Source organism: Sus scrofa, chromosome 15 (assembly GCF_000003025.6).
Source record: "Sus scrofa isolate TJ Tabasco breed Duroc chromosome 15, Sscrofa11.1, whole genome shotgun sequence".
Classification (NCBI taxonomy): domain Eukaryota; kingdom Metazoa; phylum Chordata; class Mammalia; order Artiodactyla; family Suidae; genus Sus; species Sus scrofa.
Genome location: NC_010457.5, coordinates 64,729,533 through 64,752,221, shown reverse-complemented (window position 1 = coordinate 64,752,221; position 22,689 = coordinate 64,729,533). Strand labels below are relative to the sequence as shown.

At 36.9% G+C, this 22,689-nt stretch overlaps 1 protein-coding gene and 1 long non-coding RNA gene across 6 annotated transcripts in view; one reads left to right on the top strand and one right to left on the bottom strand.

Annotated features, from left to right (window-relative positions):
• The window catches only part of ACVR1 (activin A receptor type 1), a 142,176-nt gene extending 139,432 nt beyond the window's left edge, over positions 1-2,744 (top strand). For 3 of the 5 annotated variants that reach the window (XM_001927798.7, XM_021076458.1, XM_021076457.1), the window contains exon 11: positions 211-2,744. In XM_001927798.7, the coding sequence (XP_001927833.3) occupies positions 211-345 (135 nt within the window). In that variant the 3' untranslated portion in view covers positions 346-2,744. The remainder of the gene's footprint in view (positions 1-210) is intronic. The other 2 variants (XM_013984146.2, XM_021076449.1) reach the window with 1 other exon arrangement.
• Positions 1-22,689, bottom strand: part of LOC102166560 — a 172,556-nt gene that overhangs the window by 19,413 nt on the left and 130,454 nt on the right. The window lies entirely within an intron of this gene.

Here is a 22,689-nt window from a genome sequence, read left to right as displayed (position 1 = left end):
AAGTCAGTTGGTAGCATTAGGGATCCACAGGACAGAACTTAGGAAGCTCTGGAGTAGCTTATTTATCAGTGATCTAGGCCTTGATATTTGCTTAAGGAAGATGGTAATAACACCACTTTAACCTCACAAGACCTACAGAGTCCTGGAGAATGGTTAACATCTGCCCAGCTACTTTTTCACTGTGGTGTTGGGTTTTTTTTCTCTCCTCAGACATTAACCTCTCTGGCTAAGCTGATGAAAGAGTGCTGGTATCAAAATCCATCTGCAAGACTCACAGCTCTGCGTATCAAAAAGACTTTGACCAAAATTGATAATTCCCTAGACAAATTGAAAACTGACTGTTGACATTTTCATGGTGTCAAGAAGGAAGATCTGATGTCATCGTTGTCCAGCTGGGACCTAATGCTGGCCTGACTGGCAGTCAGAATAGAATCCAGCTGTCTCCCTCCCCAAGTGGCTGCTTTGACAAGGCAGACATCTTACCCAGCCATGTGCTGGGGAGACACCAAAACCACCCTAACCTCGCTCAATGACTGTGAACTGGGCATTTCACAAACTGTTCACACTGCAGAGACTAATGTTGGACAGACACTGTTGCAAAGGTAGGGAACTGGAGGAACACAGAGAAATCCTAAAAGAGATCTGGGCATTAAGACAGTGGCTTTGCATATCTTCACAGGTCTCCTAGACACTCCCCATGGGAAACTCAAGGAGGTGGTGAATTTTTAATCAGCAATATTGCCTGTGCTTCTCTTCTTTATTGCACTAGGAATTCTTTGCATTCCTTACTTGCACTGTTACTCTTAATTTTAAAGACCCAACTTGCCAAAACATTGGCTGCATACTCCACTGGTCTGTCTTTGGATAATAGGAATTCAATTTGGCAAAACAAAATGTAATGTCAGACTTTGCTGCATTTTACACGTGCTGATGTTTACAATGACGCTGAACATTAGGAATTGTTTATACACAACTTTGCAAATTATTTATTACTTGTGCACATAGCAGTTTTTACAGAACTGCTTTGTGCATATGTTAAAGCTTATTTTTATGTGGTTCTTATGATTTTATTATCAAAATGTTTTTAACACTATACTCTGAAATGGACATTTTCTTTTATTATCAGTTAAATTCACATTTTAAGTGCTTCACATTTATAGGTGTGTAGACTGTAAGTTTTTTTCAGTTCATATGCAGAACGTATTTAGCCATTACCCATGTGACACCACCGAATATATTACTGATTTAGAAGCAAAGATTTCAGTAGAATTTTAGTCCTGAACGCTGTGGGGAAAAATGCATTTTCTTCGGAATTATCCATTATGTGCATTTAAACTCTGCCAGAAAAAAAAAATAACTATTTTGTTTTAATCTACTTTTTGTATTTAGTAGTTATTTGTATAAATTAAATAAAATGTTTTCAAGTCAAAGTGAAATTTTTCAACATAAAGATCTACATAATATAAAGAATTTTCTTATGGGAATAATAGAAGTATAAAATTAATTTGTAAATCAAATTTGTTTTTTACATCTATTAACAAACTTGAGGGTTCTTTGGAAAATGGCCTCCAGCTTGAATTTATTATCAGAAAATTTAAATTTTGTTTTTCTAGGCTGTGATTTTATTTTTTTCTTGGTCAGTTTCCCCAACTTTGAAGTAAGGGTAACAGACCTATCTAACCTGCCTCCTTCAAAAGGGAGTTGCTCCTTCAAAAGGGAGTTGTGAGTATAAATGGAAAGGAGGAGGTCAAAGCATTATGTTTAATATAAGGTCCTGTGTGAGAGGAAAGCCATTCTAGGCATTTCACATTGCTGCTTGAGGAGAGTCCATTGTTGGCTTTTTTTACTTCTTGTTTTCAATAGGCTTGAAAATATAGGGTTTAGAGTAACCCGCTAAGAGTAGAGGTGTTAAAATTGTGGAATGTTCACCAGAGGTAAGTTATACAATTATATGGAGTATATAATTTTATGGAGGGTATATCTTAAAGTTGCATTTAACTTTTTAAAAAACGTCTTGGTAAAACACACATAAATTTTGCCATGTTAAGCATTTTTAGATGTATAGTTTAGTGGTATTAAGTATATTCACATTGTTATGCTGCCATTGCTAACACTGATCCACAGGACTTTTTCATACTGCAAAACTGAAACTCTATCAAACTCTTCATTCCTCACTCTAGTCCCTGGCAGCTATCATTCTGCTCTTTGAGTTTACCTATTCTAAGTACTTCATATAAATGGAATCATAAAATATTTGAGACTGCCTTATTTCACTTAGCATAATGTCCTCAAGGTTCATCTTTGTGATAGCATATATCAGAATTTCCTTTCTTTTATAGCTGATAATATTCCACTATATATACTACATTCTGTTTCTCCATTCATTTGTTGATGGACATTTGGGTTGCTTTGACCTTATGGCTTTTCTGAATAATGCTGCCATGAACATGGCTGTATAAATATCTCTTTGAGTCCTTTCTCTCAATTATTTTGGCTGTATACCCACAAAAAGTGGAGTGGAATCACATTTAACTTTTGATGAAGTATTATGTACATATATAAAAGTGCATACAGCTTAATGTATTTTATAAATTTAATTAAATTTGTTGCACCCATGGAAACAGCACTTAGATCAAGAAGCAGAACCCTGACTTATCTAGAGTGATGTCAGGATCATGGCAGCATGAGTTGTTCCTTTTTCCTCCCCTTTTCCATTTATAACTCATTAGACATCTATAACTGAACAGAAGTGTACTTGTGCATTATATGAGAACACTGGGTGATTACTACCCAGCTCTGCATGAGAGAAGAATAGATGGGACCTCAGAGGGGACTCTGGATCCAAAGGAGTCAGAGTCTGCTGTAACTCCAACTTGCCATGATCAGGAAAAGGGGAACCTGGAAAGTGCAAAAGTGGGTGGATGGTCATGGGAGACAGAATTTGTGGGGGTCCAGGCAACCTGGTGGGAGATTCCAGCATACCATCAGAGCTGGAGCGAGATGAATTTGAAGGCAGAGAGCCTACCGAGGTAGCCTTCCCCTGCAGGCCATATTGCAATGTGCTAGGCTTTTGTCAGCATCAGAGAAGGTAGAAATTGCAAGTGGTGAGTGACAGGCTGCCTGGTTGTGTGGGTTTCAGCTGGAGAAGGCATTTTTGTAACTGAGGGCAAGTGGAAAGAGGCAGACAAGAATGCCAAAGGATATTGAAAAAAGTGTGTTTCCTGCTGTTTGCTTTGGGATTTCAGCTGGTGTCCCACTCATGGATCTCTGGGAGTTTCCCACTTATGGATTTCCCAGTCACATCAGGGGCACCCCTAAAGTCCTGGATGCTAAGTCCAAAGCTCTCATCTCTTTTTGTGTGCTCTTGAATGTATCCCTTAGAATCAACTCTGGTAGGAAAAACAAAAAACATGAGCTATAGCATCACCTATGGAACACAAAATAAAGGTTTATAATTGCCACCTACTGAATTATAATAGCCAAAGTTAAAAAATCCTTCACTAAGAAAAATGTTTGCTATTTCAAATGCAAAAGCAGAGGCACATAACCTCAAACATTATGAAAAAATCAAGGAAATATGGTACCATAAAAAGAAAATGATAATTCCTCAGCAACTGAATTCAAAGCTATTGTGATCTATTGTGATCTAACTGATAAAGAATGCAGCATAGATATTATGAAGAAATTCAACAAGCTATAAGAAAATTCAGAAATATAATACGGTGAACTCAGGAATATATTTAATGATTATAAGGACTTCTCTACCAAAGAAATTGAAGTTTTTGAAAAGAGCTAAATATTCTGCAGCTGAAGAATGAATAAGTGACTTAAAGTTTAGGAATTTAGAAATGATTAAGTAGAAGATAAAACTAAGATTTTTAAAAGGTGAAGAAGATCTATGAGAGCTATCAGATTCTATCAGAAAATGAAATATAAGATTAATTGTACCAGAAGGAGAAGAGAGAAACAATATGGCAAAGAGTTTACTTAATAGTTGAGAACTTTCCAAACTTGGGGTAGGAACTGCACAACAGGTCTATGAAGCTAAGAGCTATTAATTATTCCAACACAAAAAAGGAGGAGGATCAAGGTGGCAGAATAGAAAGATGTGAAATTTACCTCCTAACAAACACATCAAAAATATGTCGATATGTGGAATAGTTTTCATGGAAAACTACCGTAAACTGGCAGAATCACTACACAACCAATAGGTACAAAATCACTACACAACCAGAACAACCAAAGAGCTCCACATAACCAGGTAAGGCAAGAGGGAAAAAAGGCATCAGGCTAGGACGTGTGCTCTTGGAAGGGATATGTAAGGAAGAGAAGGTCCACACAGACAGAAACTTGCCTTGGAGAGTGACCAGGCTGAACCACAATCTGGGCATTTCAGTCCTGGGGTGCTGCTCAGAGGAGATAAGCTCCCTTGTCTGAGGGAAATCCACTGAGACAGAGGGCTGGAGAAGCCATGCACTGGCAGCTGCTGCCTCACTGTACTTCTTAATCTGAAGGGGCAAATTCCCTGGCCCCGCTCATTTCACACCACAGCCTGGCATGAAATTTGGGCAAAGACTTGGTTTAGCTGTGAAGAGACAGACCAAGTTGCTTGGGGTGTGATCAGGAGGAGCCGGGGCAGTGCCACAAGAGTCTGCAGTGACTAAGCACAGAATATTGGGCAGCTAGATTCATCTAGCTATGCAGACACAGCCTGGAAGGTGTGGTCTGAATGGAGTGGCAAGAGCCATTGTTAGCTTGCCCAGGACTAATAATTCTCCCAGGGTGATTTCCCCTGCTCCACTTATTCCACACTGCAGCTTAGTGCTAGATCTGGGGTAAACAGGTTCTAGGAGAAGTTTGCCACAGAGGCAGCCCAGATCTCAGACTTTGGCACAGCCACCTCATTTCCTGAAGTCATAATGTCTCAACCCCCCACTCCAGCTACTCCAAGTCATGGCCCTGTACTAGAAATGGGATAAACATAACACAGAAAGGGACATGACTTTGATCTTCCATGAAAGTGGAACTGTATAACATTATATAGTGCATGGGTCCTCTGTAGCCACATGGACCTCACTTGCTTCAGCATTCACCTCCTTTGGGGCAGAGAACACACTCAAGGGCAATAGAATCTGACTGAATCTGAATCTCAGGACTTCTAATCCAACAACTAGGGAGCAGATCCCTGACAGGACTATGACAGCTGCAGAGCAGAGAAGAAGCCCTGCCTCACATCTTGCACAGACCTTCAGTACACAACACCAACCACACCTATAATGCCAGCACACCACGAGGAAAGATATGGCTGGCATCCACACTAAAACCAGCCACAGCACAAAAAACATTGGGCAACACAGTCTGCACAGGCGTGCTCTTATATAAAAACACTGCTTCAAGAGCACAGTAGAACTGTTTTCTCCTAAATTCAGAGAAACTGAGAATGATAAGTAAATGAAAAGGCAGAAGAACCAATTCCAGTTAACAAGAAATCCCCTTAAAGAACAAATAATGAAAACAGAAATCAACAGTCCACAGACCCCCTAGTTTAAAAAGGTGGTAATTAATTTAAGAATAATTGTTGATAGAAATGCAGATCATTGTGACAAGGACCCTAAAGATGAACCAATCAAAAATAGCTAACTCAAATGCGGAGATAAAAAACAATCCAGAAGCAATGAATAACAGACTAAAATGACAGAAAAATAAGTGATCTTGAAGATAAAATAATGGAAATCAATCAGAACAGCTGACAGAAATACAAAAAGATGAAAGAAACATATAAGATCTATGAGATAATACAAAATGTGCCAACCTATACATGAAAGGGGTTTCAGAGGTCCAAGAAGCAGAGAGTCCAAACAAGGTGAACCAAAACAGACCCACACCAAGACATATAATTACAATGGCAAAAGTGAAAGATAGAATTCTAAAGGCAGCAAGAGGAGTTCCCATTGTGGCTCAGCAGTAACAACCCAACTAAGTATCCATGAGGATATGGGTTCGATCCCTGGCCTTGCTCAGTGGGTTAAGGATCCAGTGTTGCCATCAGGTGAGCTGTGGTGTAGGTGTCAGATGTGGCTCAGATCCCGTATTGCTGTAGTTGTAGCATAGGATGGCAGCTGAAGCTCGAACTTGACCCCTTGCCCAGGAACTTCCATATGCTTCAGGTGCAGCCCTAAAAAGCAAACACAAAACAACAAAACAAACAAACAAACAAAAAAAAAAAGTAAGAAAATCATCAGTTTCAAGGGATCCCCCTTAAAGCTATCAGTTGACTTCTCTCCAGAAACTTTGACAGCCAGAAGGGAATGGCATGGTATATTCAAAGTACTGAAAGGGAAAAATCTGCAATCTAGGATATTTGACCCAGCAATATTATCATTTAGCATAGAAGAAGAGATAAAGTATATCTCAGACAAACAAAAACTAAAGACTTAAGCAATACTAAACCTACTCTAACAAATATTAAAGGGTCTTCTCTAAATAGAAAAGAAGTAAGAATCTATGGGAAATGGAGGAGCACAATAGGAAAGCCAAATAAATAAAAGGAGTGAGGCTTGACGGTACAGAGATTAAAAAATAAAAAAATTCTGTAAAAGTGAAAAACATAGATCTTTTACAATGCATCTGAACTTGAATGACTCAGTTTAAAGCAAATCCATATGGACATGAGTCAAAAGACTTGAAATCCATGGCAATCACAAATCAAAAACATAATAGATTCATGGAAACTCTAGCATACTACAAGGGAAAAATAATCAAATTGCACAAAGAAAAACAAGAAATGAATAAACTATGAAACAACTATAAAACAAGATTAAAATAACAATAGTTATCAATAATCACTTCAAATGTTAATGGACTAAATGCTACAATTAAAAGAGGAGCGGATTGGATAAAAGAAAACAAATCTTTATGTTGCCTACTAGAGACTCACATTAGGGTGAAAGACACAGATTGAAAGGGAGGGGATGGAAAAAGATACTTCATGCAAATGCATATGACAAGAAAGGGGGCAAGCAATACTTATATCAGACAAAATAGACTTAAAGGACATAAAGAAGGCAAAAAAGATATTTTAATAAAGGAATCAATACAAGAAAAGGATATTATATTTATTAACATACTCATCCAATATAGGAGTACCTAAATACATAAAATACTACCAGACATAAAGGTAAGAATTGACAAAAGTAATACTAGGAGACTTTAAAACCCTACTGATATCAATGGACAGATAATCTGGACAGAAAATCAAGAAGGCAAAGGAGGTCCTAAATGACAAATACACCAGTTAGATTTAATTTACATGTACAGTATACATAATCCAAGAAAAAACAGAATATACACTCTTCTCAAGCATGCATGGAATCTTCTCTAGGACAGACCACAAATTAGGTCACAAAGCATGCTTCAACAAATTTAAGAGGACAAAAAATTATTTCAAGTATCTTTTTTGACCACAATGGCATGAAACTAGAAATCAACCACAGAGAGAAAAATGGGAAAAGAACAAACACATAGAGACTAAACAACATGCTACTAAAAAACCAGCAGGTCAATGATGAAATCAGAACAAGTCAGAAAATACCTAGAGACAAATGAAAGTGAAAACAGAAACTTACAATATGTGGGGATGCTACAAAAGCAGATCTAAGAGGGATGTTCAGAGTGATATAAGCCATTCCTCATGAAATAATATATCTCAAAAAAAAAAAAAAAAAAAAAGGAACCTAGTCAGGAGTTCTCCTGTGACTCAGAAGGTTAAAGGTCCAGCATGCAAATGCTGCTGCTTGAGTCACTCCTGTGGCACAGTGATTCTTGGCCCTGAAACTTCCACATGCTGTGAGTACAGCCAAAAAGGGAAACAAAAGCAAAAACAACAAAAAAATAAACTTAACCTACCACCTAAAAGAATTAGAAAAAGAAGAAAAAACATAACCCAAAGTCAGCAGAAGGAAGAAAATAATAAAGATCAGAGAGGAAATAAGTGAAATAGAGATTAAAAAAAAAAGCAAGAGAGAAATGATCAACAAAGCCAAGTTCTGTTTCTTTAAAAGATTAAAAAAAACAAATCAACATGCTCACCAAGAAGAAAGAGGGCAAAAATGAGAAATGCAAGAGGAGAAATAACACCTAGTACCACAGAAATACAAAAATATGATAACATTATAAACAATTATACATCAACTAATTGGACCATCCAGAATAAATGAATATGTTTCTAGAAACATAGCCTGCCAAAACTAAGTCAAGATAATTGCACGGGAGTTCCCGTCGTAGCACAGTGGTTAACGAATCCGACTAGGAACCATGAGGTTGTGGGTTCGGTCCCTGCCCTTGCTCAGTGGGTTAACGATCCGGCATTGCCGTGAGCTGTGGTGTAGGTTGCAGACACGGCTCGGATCCCGCGTTGCTGTGGCTCTGGCGTAGGCCAGTGGCTACAGCTCCGATTAGACCCCTAGCCTGGGAACCTCCATATGCCATGGGAGTGGCCCAAAGAAATAGCAAAAAGACAAAAAAAAAAAAAAATTATCTGCACAGACTCTTCACTAGAAGTTAATGTAGTAATAATAATAATAAAAACTCCCTGCAAACAAAAGTCCTGGAATGGACAGCTTCAGTGGGAAATTCTACCAAATATACAAAGAGGAACTTACACCTATCCTTCTGAAACTATTCCAAAAACTGACCAAGAGGGAACACCCAAAAATTCATTCTAAGTGGCTATGATTACCCTGATATCAAAACCAAAGATACTACAAAAAAACTTACAGGCCACTATCTTTGATAAATATAGATACACAAACCCACAATGAAAAGTTAACAAAATCCAACAATACAGAGAAAAAGATCATACACCAAGACCAAGTTGGATTCATTCCAGGTTTTCGAGGATGGTTCCACATATATAAATCAATGTTTTACAGCACATTAACAACGTGAAAGACAAAAACTACATGATCATTTCAATAGCTGTGGAAAAAGCATTTGATAAAATTCTACATCCATTTATGATAAAAACTCTCACTAATATGAGTACAGAGGGAGCATATCTTAACATATTAAAAGCCATTCATGACAGATCCACAGCCAATATAATACTAAATGGTAAAAAGCTAAAAGCCCTTCCATTAAAGTCAGGAAGAAGAAAAAGACACCTACTCCCTCCACTCCTATTTAACATAGTATTGGACATCTTAGCCACAATAATCAGACAACAAAAAGAAAAAACATATCCAAATTAGAAGAGAAGAGGTAAAACTGTCACTATTTGCAATGACAATGATAATCTATATAGAAAACCCAAGGTCTCCACACAAAAGCTGTTAGAACTAATACATGATTTCAGCAAGGGAGCAGGATACAAAATTAATAGACATCTATAGCATTCTTTATACAAATAATGAAATATCAGAAAGTAAAAAAAAAAAAAATTGCATTTGTAATCACATGAAAAACAAACCCTAGAAGTAAACTTAGTCAAGGAGGTGAAAATCCTATATGCTGAAAACTATAGAATATTGATAAAGGAAACTGAAGATGATTCAAAGAAATGGAAAGATATTTCATGCTTCTGGATTGGAAAAACTGATATTGTTAAAACAGTCATACTATCCAAAGCAATCCACAGAGTTAATGCAATTCCAATCAAAACACCCAGGACATTATTCATAGCACTGGAACAAATAAAAGTTACATGGAACAACAAAAGACAGAGAATTGCTTCTGCAATTCTGAGGGAAAAGATAAAACCTGGAGGTGTAACCCTCCCAGACTTTAGACATACTAAACAAAGTTACTGTAATCAATATAGCATGTTTTCTGCATAAAAACAGAAATTTAGATCATTAGAACATAATAGAGAGTTCAGAAATAAACCACATGCCTACGGCCAATTAATCTACAACAGAGGAGGTAAGAATATACAATGGAGAACAGTCAGTCTCTTCAACAAGTGGTATTGGGAACACTGGACAGCCACATATAAGTCAATGAAATTAGAACACTCCCTCCCACTATATACAAATCCCCCCTCAAAATCGTTTATAGTCTTAAATAAAATAAGACATGATGCCATAAAACTCCCAGAAGAGAACGTAGGCAAAATATTCTCAGACATAAATTGTAGCAATATTTTCTTAGGTCAATCTCCTAAGAGAGAAAGGAAAAATAAGCAAATGGAATCTAATTAAAGTTAAAAGCTTTTTCACAGCAAAGGAAAGCATTAACAAAATGAAAAGTTAGCCGATGAATGAAAGAAAATATTTGCAAATGATGCAACTAACAAGGCTTTAATATAATAAATATACAGACAGCTCATATAACTCAATATCAAAAAAACAAACTACCCAAAGTATGGGCAGAAGATCTAAAGAGACATTTTTTTTTCCCAAATACATTCTAATGGCCAACAGGCACATGAAAAGATGCTCGACATCACTAATTATTTCAAAACCCCAATGAAGTATAACCTCACATGGGTCAGAATGGCTATCATCAAGTCTGCAAAGAATAAATGCTAGAGAAGGTATGAAAAAAAGGGAACACTTTTACAACTAAGAATGTATATTGGTGCAGCCGCTATGGAGAACAGTATGGGGGTTCTCTAAAAAAGTAAAAGTAGAGCTACCATTTGATCAGCAATCCCAGTCCGGGGTATATATCCAGAAAAGGTTAAAAACTCTAATTTGAAAAAGTACATGCACTGCAATGTTTACAGCAGCACTATTTACAGTAGCCAAGACATGAAAACAATCTAAGTACTCATCAACAGAAGACTGGTTTAAGAAGTTATATACTTAGACACACACACACACAATGGAACATTACCAGCCATGAAAATTAATGAAGTATTGCCATTTACAGCAACACAGATGGACCTAGAGAATAAACACTTAGTGAAGTGAGACAGAGAAAGACAAGTACTTTATGATATCACTGACACGTGAAATTGAAAAAATGATACAAACAGATCTATGTATAAAACATAAATAGAAAGAATGCCCATTCTCCCTCTTTCTTTAAATTTGATGAATTTTATTATATTTAGAGTTGTACAACCATCATCACAACCTAATTTTACAACATTTCCATCCCAAACCCCCATCCATTCCCTCCCCCCTCTTATTAAATATAATAAGTCCTAGCTAGGGCAATTAGTTAGGACAAAGAAGTAAATGGCATCCAAATCAGAAAGGAATAAGTAAAACTGTTGGCCTTTGCAGATGATATGATTTTGTATATAGAAAATCCTGAAGACTAAACCAAAAAACTGTTGAAACTAATCAATAATTTTAAGTTAAAGTTGCAGAATACAAAATCAACATACAGAAATCAATTGCTTTTCTACACACTAATGATGAAACATCTGATAAAGAAAATTATCCCATTTACCTTAGGATCAAAAACAATAAAATACTTAGGAATAAATTTATCTAAGGAAGTGAAAGATCTACACAATGAAGACCAAAAGCCTTTGCTGAAAGAAATCAGACACAAACAAATGGAAAGACATCTTGTGTCCCTGGATTAGAAGAATTAGTATTATCATAATGTCCATAATACCTGAAGTCATCTATAGATTCAATGTAACCCTCATTCAAAATACCATTGGCATTCTTCACAGAAATAGAAAAAGCAACACTAAAATTTGCATGAAATCACAAGACTCCAAATAGCCAAAGCAATACTAAAGAAAAAGAACAAAGTTAGAGGTGTTACACTTCATGATTTTGAAGTATACTAGAATGCTATAGTAATAAAAATCATAGGATACTGGCACAAAAATAGGTATAGACCAATAGAACAGAGCAGAGAGCCCAGAATTAAATGGCTGCATATATGGTCAATTAATATTTGACATAGGAGTCAAGGAACTCAATGAGGAAAGGATAGTCTCTTCAACAAATGGTGCTGGGAAGATCCGATAAACACATGCAGAACAATGAAATTGGATCCCTATTCTCATACCACTCACAAAAATTAACTTGAAATGGATCAAAGACTTAAACACACAAACTGATGGTATAAAATTACTAGAAGAAAACATAGGAAAGAAGTTCCTTGACATTGTTTTTAGCAAAGATTTTTTGGATATGACACCAAAAGTGCAAAACAACCAAAGCAATGTGACTACATCAAACTTAAAAGCTTTTTCACAGTGGAAAGAAACACTCATATCAAAAGGCAACTTACAGAATGGGAGATAATGTTTGCAAACCATATACTGAACAAAGGGCTAATAACCAAAATATATAAAGAACTCAAACAACTCAATAACAAAAAAATCTAATTGAAAAATATGTGGAGCTAAATAGTTTTCCAAAGAAGACATCCAAATGGCCAACAGGGACATGAAAATTGCTCAACATAATAATCAGGGAAACACAAATCAAAACTACAATGAGATATCACTTCACACCTATCAGAATGGCTATTAACAAGAAGATAAGAAGGAGTTCCCTTGCGGCTCAGCAAGTTAAGGATCCAGCATTGTCACTGCTGTGGCTTCGGTTTGATACTTGGCCTGGGAACTTCTGCATGCCATAAGTGTAGCCATCCTAACTTCCGGAAATAATAAAGAGAAATAAATGTTTGTTGTTAAAAAAAAAGTATTTACAAGTATTAAGTCTTAGAGCTCTAATTCACAGAATAGTAGATACAGAGGATAATGTTATATTTTAAACTAAAAACTTGTTAAGACATTAGAACTTCATTCCAACCACTAAAAAAAGGAGAATTATGTAGTAACATAGAGGTGTTAATTATCAGAACAATGGCAATCATAATATGTAAATGTAACAAATTAACATTATACATTAAAATTATGCAATATGTCAAATATATTTCAATTTTTTAAAAAGCAGAACATTACTGGAACTCCAGAAGCCTCCCTTCTGCTCCTCACTTCTGACCCCAAGAATAACTACTATCCTGACTCTTATTAGACTGTATTCAAGTATCATTGAACATTTAATGAAATCATACAATATGAATGCTTGTGAATATGTATGCAGGAGGGGTATAATGTTTGGTATATGTTCACATTTTTAAAAAGGTGTTGTTCAATTTATATTCCCACCAGATTGTGTGAGTCCTGGTTATTCTGCATCTTCAATCACACTTAGAAATTTTTAGAATTTTTTTTCATTTTAGTCATTCTATTGGGTGTTGAGTGCATATTTCAGCAAAACAAAGAAACAAAAGGGATAGAGTGAGTAAATGATACTATAAATATCTCTTACTATTCTCCTTAGAGACTTAAGAACTCATGTGTAAACAAGTTCTTCAACATAAACATGCAGGTCTCAGTTTCCATATGCTGGCTGACTGTGAATCTAGCATTTAGGGATACACATTTTTTTTAAGGTTGCACCTGCAGCACATGGAAGTTCCCAGGCTAGGGGTTAAATTGGAGCTGCAACTGATGGCCTACACCACAGCCACAGCAATTCAAGATCCGAGCCACATCTGAGACCTATGCCGCAGCTTGTGGCAATGCCAGATCCTTAACTCACTGAGTGAGGCTAGGCATCAAACCTGCATCCTCACATACACTATATGTTGGGTTCTTAACCTGCTGAGCAAACAGGAACTCCCACATTTTTTTTTTAATACAACATGAATCTTGAACAATCTAACTTCTTCTGGTACTCACCCACTGGAAGAGTTGTTCCAACTCTGGAGATTAATCTGGCTGTGTATACTGATAGGTTATGAGTCTCAAAATGGCATATTTCCAGGCAATTTTGACCACAGCTGATTTCCCTTTTACTTTGTTAACTTTGAAACCTAACCTCACCTAAGGAATTAAGCAGTTCTGGTCAGTGGCATGATTTGGTTAGTCTTCTCAAGAACATGATGGGTGGGAGGAGTAGGGTCTGATTTTCCACTTTATATCTTTGAAGGGGCCAGGGAATGGTTGAGCTTAGAAGACAATAGAACACAATAGGTCCTTTTAGAAGCCAGGTTTGTACAGAATCATACTATCTTGGTGTCCAGCAAGGAAACTGAAGCCCAAGAGGTTTACTGGTTGTTAGGATTAGACTTTTGGCTCTAAACCAGGGTACGCTTTTTCTAGGCCACACCTCAGTCCTCCCTCCAAATTAAACTCTTCTATCTTCATTTCATTGGGTTGCATTCTCTGAGGTGCATAATCAGTACTGAAAGCTCTGGGGTGATTGAGGACACATTTAGCTTGCTCATTTCCTTAAAGCAGCCCCCCAGTTGTTTTCTAATATAGTCCTATTTCAAAGAACCTATAATAAAAGACAGGCAATCTCTTATAGGCATTGTAGCTCTCATCTCCCAGCTGAAAACTCTCCCTTTTCATATGCTACTTTGTGATGCTTGGGCTAAGATAATAAGAGATTTGCTCTGCCATCATGGTAGGTGAAAGGGGGATGCGGCATTAGAGGGAGACTAGAAGGCAAGAGTACAAAGAAGGGGAGACTCGCTTGTTGCAGCCTGCTTCCTATTATGTCACACTATCATTTTAGCCTTCCCTTAACTTCAGCGCTGGCAGTGCCTTCCAGTAGCAGCAGGGAGATCCAGTTTGCAGTTATTCCCATCTTTGCAGAAGTAGCTTTCTTATGCCCCCACCTCCAGACACCAGCACCAACTGACAAGCGTTCACTCCTCAAAGGGCAGAGACCAGCTGTGTGGGACACCATCTCTAAAGTCATGGGAACCAGCACCAGCCCCTCAGGACACCCTCTTCTGAGATCTAGTATCAGCTCTGTGTCCTCCCCTTTTTTTAAACCTTTAAGTACTAATAATTCCACCCTCTTCTCTTTGTTGCTCAACTTTTAGGCAGATAGCTGATTCTGGTAGTTTCTTCCTCCATCATACTTTAATGTGTCTTTTGGCCTTTTTGGTTACCCTATTAAAATTTTATTATACCTACTTAACTATTCTCTCTTCTAAAAATCCCCCAAATCTGGTATGTTCTCTGTCCTCTGACTGAACTCTGACTGATAGAAATATATCCCATTACCTCTTTCCTGATATTTTCTGGGTGGAACATATATTACATCTCCAGTTTATACATCAGAAAACTGAGGCAGTAGTGAAGTGTGATGGTTCAGCTAATTAGTAACAGAACTGAAATCAGATTCTTAAGCTTTTAGCCCAGAACTCTCTTAGTTATCTTATGATTCCTTCTTGCTTATTCACACCTTCACCCACCAATTTAGGTATCTCTCTAAGGACTAAGAAAAGGAATGTCATTTGGCCCAGCGTTCATTGTTTTATTTCTTACTGTTTGATCAAGTGACACATACCCTGGACTAATCTCTTTTCTAGGATATTAGCTTCTCCACAGAGAGGCTCTTCTAGTCTCCCCTGACCCCATCCCTAAATAAATGGCAATTTCTCCACTTAAATAGGAATGCCCTAAGGATTCTCTCAATTACTAGAGGGCTATATTATTTCTGAGCACTTTGTTCCCAAGCTTTCTTTCTAAAGCTCTCTGTCTTACATTCTCCCTCAGTCAGGGACCAAAGGCACAGTTTTTCAAGACCTAATTAATCCACATATTTCAGGAGATGTCCTGCCACGAAAGACTTATACTCTTGAGTTCATGACTGCAGTCTGATTTTGACAGTTTTCACTAGCCGAATCACCATAAATAGTTATCCCCATGCAATCATTTCTTCATCCCCAAATCAGATGTCACCAAAATCACTCCAAAAATCTTTACCGTTTCTGTTAAAGTTATTTAATAAATACACATAGAGGGTAAGCTAAGCCTTTCTAGAGAGGAAAGGTCATCTCTCACACAGATGACTTTTTGTGTTTGTTTTAGTTACAACCCTTTCTTCATTCTGCCTGATATTATATATTTTTGTGGTGTAAATTTTACCCACTAGATGGTCTTCCTCCCCCTCTTTCTTCTTCTTCTCCCCCTTCCCCTCCTTCATCATCATCATCATCACCATGTTTACTGAATGTTCACTATCTGGCAGGCGCTGTGCTATTTTACAGCTACTCCTCATAGCAAAAGTGGCAGTTAGCATTATTATTTTTTAACTGAGAAAGAAACTGAGGCTCAAGGCAATTTTGAAAGCGTCCAATCTACAACCAAAAAGCAGTAGAGCCGGGATTTGAACCTAGGCTCACTGATTCCAGCACCCGTGCTCTTAATATACTATGTACTGCTGCTTGTTCAAAGAAATTACTCATATTGTCTTTTTTCTGGCATAAAATGATATATCACTTTTCAGTAGAATATGTATAGCAATTTGCTGCAATTTTTTTGGCTTTTTTTTAGGGCCATGTCCATGGCATATGGAAGTCCCCAAGCTAGGGGTTGAATCAGAGCTGTAGCCCCCAGCCTACACCACAATGACAGCAACTGAAGATCTGTGTCTGTGACCTACACCACAGGGCAATGCCAGATCCTTAACCCACTGAGCAAGGCCAGGGATTGAACCCATGTCCTCATGGATACTAGTCAGACTTGTTTCCACTGAACCACAGCAAGAACTCCAGATTGCTGTATTATGATTATGAGAGGTTGACTTTTTTCAATAAATAATCTCCTCTTATATAGTTTCAACATTTTTAGATATGAATATAGGACACAAATGCACTTGCCAGATATGAACTCAGTTGTTGAAAAAATTGCCTAGAAAAACTCAAATTATACAAAAATATTTAAATCTTATTTTAAGTGGCTCTACTCTAGGTTATTTATTCATATCTTCTATATTTTTCAATTTTTCTATAATGAGAATGCATTATGGGATGTTGAAAGAATGGCAATTTTCTGGTGGTTTGGGAAGTCAGGTTAGTCTGCTAATTACCAAGAGACTTAGTGGGTGACTAATATTTCTTTTAGTGAATCTGTAATTTCATTTTGTTTAAGTTATACATATTGTTTACAAAGATTAATAGCTCTACTAGGTTTAAAATAAAAACTAGCAGTCCAGAGTACGTCACCAAGATGGTGACACAGAACATTCCTGACTGTACTCTCCTTCCCACCAAGAAAAATAATTAACAACTATTTATGGACAAAACACCACTGAGAAAATCCAAGAACATAGGGATGAGGCCAACAACCCCCTGCAACACAGAGACTAAGGCAGCCTGAATTAGGAGCAATTTATGGTAATTGCATTACCCATCCTCCAGCAACATCACACAGAGAGGTCTTTCCTGAGCCACATTCCAGCAGGGGCAAAAGAGAGATCTCAAGATAGACAACAACTCCCCCAGTATTGTGGGTTGCTCCTTGGGAGCCCCCACTCTGGTCTCAACCATATGAACTGCAGGAGGATCCATGGGACTTGACCACTGGGAATCTGATTGTGATAGAGAAAAGGGAAGGAGCTTGCAACAAACAGCAATTGGATGTTGGCAGACCAAATTCCTACCTGCGGTACCCAAGTGGTTGTCCCAACCGAGGCTTTGCTCATGTTCAGAACCAACTTATTGACACAGATGGCCAGGATACTTGATGGGGTGCAAGTCTGTCAAATTTGGGTCTTCAAACAAAGACTTATCAAGCCCTCAAGCCTGGCCTGCTAAGTCATGGTCTGACCAAGTACTGAATGTACCTCTTGACAATGTCTGACCAGAAAGGCTTCCAAGAGCATCTGGAATGCACGTAGCCCAGCAATTTTTGAGCAAAGGGTACAGTAAGCAGAGCTGATATGCTGCAGAGCCAAGATAGTGACCCTGTTTGGCCATGGAGCTTGGGGCATGGGTCAGCTTGAGTTGAGACTACAAAGAGCCTTATCAGCTTTGGATCTGGTTCTCCTACTGTGCCCAGGTAGTAAACAACTCATAGCCCTGTCCATTATTGAATACATCCTTTAGCCTACTCGACTAGGAAACCTAACTAGATCAAACAGGAAGCTGCACAGTTCATCTAACAAGTTTGCTTATAATGGCACTTGTACATAGAACAAAGCCTATGGCTTTCCCCATAAGCAAAGAAAAACAAGGCCCTTTGTGTCCAAGATTCAGTGCCTTCTCTTATTTATATCACCAAAATAAGCTCTGCAGGCCCTGGAACACATCTGATGACCTATCAAGGCAGGGAAAGTAATTCATAGCCCCAATTGCTGCTGAGGTTAGTCTAGAAAGTCTCATCAAAGGACTCAGGCAATAATGGAGCCCATCCTAAAACCTTTGCTTAGGACAGAAAAAAAGCCAGCAGTCCTATCCAACTGTTCTCAGCCAGTGGTACCTCTCTTCCCTCCTTGAATTCAGAGCCTAAGCAGTGGTCTCACCCAAAACAAAACCTTGATGGAAAGCCTGACCTGCCCTAGGACTTTCTCAGCAGTCATGTTCAGAAATCTGTACTGAACAATAGTGAAGGACTATCTTGGCCAAAGTGAACCTGTAAAGCCTGGAAGAGGAAATTCCTTACTCAAATGCACAGATACCAAAATTAGCCATCGAGGTTCATGTTCAGGTAAACATGACACCACAAAAGCAAAGACATAAAGCTCTAATAACTGACCCTAAAGAAATGGAGATCTATGAACTCTCAGACAAAAAGTGAAGAATAATCCTTTTAAAATAATGAAATACAAGAATACATAGACAAAATTAGGAAAACAATGCATTAGCAAAATACGATGTTCAAAGAATAGAAACCATCAAGTCAAACAAACATATTTTAGAGTTGAAAAATGCTATGACTAAACTGAAGAACTATGTAGAGAGCTTCAAGCACAGACTCAACCATGCCAAAGAAAGATAGTGACTTAAAACATATGACCTTTGACATTACATAGCAAGAGAAGAAAAAAGAATGAAGAAAGCCTACAGAACTTATAGCACACAATCAAAATAAACAATATCCACATTATGAAAGTTCCAGAAAGAAAAGAGAAAGGGATAGAAAATATACTTAAAAAAATAATTGCTGAAAACTTCCCAAACCTGGGGAGACAAGTAGCCAAATCCACGAGGCCTAAAGAATCCCAAATAGGTTGAATCTAAATAGAGCATGCCAAGACGCATTAAATTGTGAAAAGGCAAAGAATTTTAAGAGCATCAAGAGAAAAAAGAAATTATGCAAATGACCCTCCATAAGACTATCAGACTTTATCAGAGAAACTTTTCAAGCCAGGAGAGGATGTTATGATTTATTCAACATGTTGAAAGAATAAAAAAAAGTCAACCAAGAATTCTATACATGGCAAAGCTGCCCTTCAGAAGTGAAAGGGAAATAAAGACTTCCCCATACAAAAACTCAGGAAATTCATCACTACTAGGCCTACCTTTTAAGATATGCTAAAGGGAGTTGTTTGAATGAAAGTAAAAGGATTTACTAACTAACATTGTAAAAAAATATAAGTAGGTAGCATAAAACTCACTGGAATAGTAAATGTATAGTCAAATTAAATTCTATAATATGGTAATACAGTGTGTTAATTCACTCACTATTTTAGCTTAAAAGTTTTAAAAAGCATGGTAACAGTAACCATAACAACAGTAATTTGTAATTGGATACACTATCTATCTATTTATCTATTTATTTATTTATTCATTCATTCTTTTCCAGCCATACCCACGGCATATGGAAATTCCCAGGCCAGAGATGAATCCAAGCCACAGCTGCAACCTATGCCAGCTGCAGCAATGCCAGATCCTTAACCCACTGTGCCAGGCCAGGGATTGAATCCATGTGGCCAAAGACACAATACTGGGTCATTAACCCACTGTGCCACAGCAGAACTTCTGGATACATATTTTTAAAAAAGCTAAACTATACAATAAATAACCTAAAATGTGAGTGGGAGAAATAATAGTGTAAAGTATAGCAATTCTATTGAACTTAAGTTGATATCAATTTAAGAGGCTGTTATAATTTTAAGACATCTTATGTAAGACTTATGTAACTATGAGGGAAAAAACCTTTAGTAATTACATGACATAATAAAAAAGTCAAAGCTTACTGATACCAAAGATATCAAAAGAAAACAAAAAGCAGTAGGATAAGAAAGGAAAAACAGATCTATAAAACAGCCAGGAAACAATGAACAAAATGGCAATAGTAAGTTCTTACCTATCAATAATGAATTTAACTCTAAATGGATTAAAGTCTCTGATAAAAAAACATGAAATGTCTGAATGGATTTAAAAAATAGATCCAACAAAATGCTGCTTCTAAGAGACTCATATTTGCCTTAAATATACACATAGACTGAGTGAAGGGATGGAAAAACTTATTTCAAGCAAATGGTAATCCCCCCAAAGCAGGGGGAGGCATACTTATATCATACAAAATAAATGTTAAACTAAAAGTGGTTTAAAAAAAAAAGACAAAAAGGTCAATATATAACAAAGGGATCAACCATCAAGATCAAGAAGCAGCAATGACTATATTTATACACTCAACATTGGAAAAACCAAATATATAAAGCAAAAACAGAGCTGAAAAAGAAATAAATAAGCAATAAACAACTGATTAATACCATGCTTTCAATAATGGATATATATAAGCCAGAGAATTATTAAGGAAAGAGCAGATTTGAAAGACGCTATAGGCCAAACGAACCCAATAAACACATACAGAACATTCTATCAGAATACATATTCTTCTCAAATGCACATGGCACATTTTCTAGGATAGACCATATTTTAGGTCACAAAAATAAACCTTACGAAATTCAAGAAGATCAAAGTATATGCTGACCCACAATAGTATAAAACTAGAAATCAGTAACAGAAGGAAAATTGGAAAACCCAAGAACACAGGGAAATTAAACAATTCTCTTGAACAACCAATGGATCAAAAAAGAATTTAAAGAGAAAACTTGCAAACTATCTTGGCGGAGTTCTTGATGTGGTGCAGAGGGTTAAAGATCTGTCATTGTTTCTGTGGTGGTGAAGGTTTGATCCCTAGCCCAGCACAGTGGATTAAAGATCCAGCATTGCCATAGTTGTGGCATAGGTCACAGTTGCAACTCGTATTTGATCCCTGGCCTAGGGAAGTTCCATATGCTGTGGGTGTGGCTGAAAGATTAAAAAAAAAAAAAAAGTATCTTGGGACAAATGAAAATGGAAACAAAACATCAAAACCTATGTGACATAGCAAAAATATACAAGGGGAAGTTCCTAGTAATAAATACCTACATTAAGAAATGAAAACCATTCTGCATGTAACGAATCGAAAAATGAGTCCTGCTGTAGACGATCCTTCATGTGGTAGTGCACCGCGGTGTGGCTCTGGGACATAATGAAAAAATAGGCAAAAAAAAAAAAAAAAAAAAAAAAAAAAAAAAAAAAAAAAAAAAAGAAATGAAAAACCTCAGATCTTTAGAGATCTCAATGTAACCCTATGCCCCAAGGTTCTAGAAAAAGAGGAGCACAAATAGCCCAAAGTTAGCAGAAGGAAGGAAATAAAAAAGGTTAGAGCAAAAATAAATAAAGAACAGGAAAACAATAGAAAAGATGAATAAAGCTAAGAGTGTTTCTTTGAAAAGATAAGCAAAATTGACTAACCTTAGCTATACTAACCAAGGAAAAGTAGAAAGGACTCAAACCAACAGTATTATAAATCAAATAGAAGATATTATAGCTGACAATACAGAAATACAAAACGATTAAAAGAAGCTGCTATGAACAACCACACATCAACAAGCTGGACAACCTAGAATAAATGAAAAACTATTAGGAACATAAAATCTAACAAGATTGAATCAGAAAAAAAAAATAGAAAATCAAGAGATCAATTTCTAGCAAGGAGACTTGATGAAAAATAAACTCACCCCAAAAAGAAAAGCTCAGCACCAGATGGTTTCACTGGTGAAGTATACTAAACATTTAAAGGAGAACTATCAACAGTCCATCTCAATCTCTTTCAAAAACAAAGGAAAAAACAACCCCCCCCAAAACCTTAGGAGATGGAAACATTCCCAAACTCATTTTACATGGCCAGCATTACCCAGACGGAAAAGGATACTACAAAAAAAAAAAAAAAAAAATGCAGGCCAATGTCCTCGATGAATATTAAGTACACAAAATTTTCAATAAAACACTAGCAAACTGAATTTGGTAGCACATTAAAAAAGATCAAGTGGGATTTATCCCTAGGATGCACAGATGAGTCAATATATGCCTATCAATGTGATCCAAAACATTAACAGAGTGAAAGAAAAAAACAATTTCAATAGATATAGAAATATACACATTGTGACAAAATTCAACATCTGTTCATGATAAAAACTCTTAACAATTTAGGTATCGGAGGAACTACCTCAAATGATAAAGGCCATATACAACAAGCCTACAGCTAACATCAAACTCAATGGTGAAATGGCTGACACCTATTCTTCTGCAATCAACAATGAGAGGAGGATGCTCACTCTTAATACTTTTATTCAACATAGAACTAGAAGTCCTAGCCAGAGCATTGGGCAAAAAGAAGAAATAAAAGACATACAAATTGGAAAGAAAGAAGTAAAATTGTCTCTATTTGCAGATGACATGATTTCCCATGTAGATAACCCTAAGTACTCCACTGAAAAGCCATTAAGTCTAATTCACAAATACTGAATGATTTCACATCTATGTGAAATCAAAAAAAAAAAAAACAACCAAACAACAACAAATACAATAAAACAGAAATAGTCACAGATACAGAGAACAAACAAGTGGTTGCTAGAGAGGAGGGGGTTGGAGGAGGAAAGAAATACGTAAGGGAGATTAGACATACAAACTTTA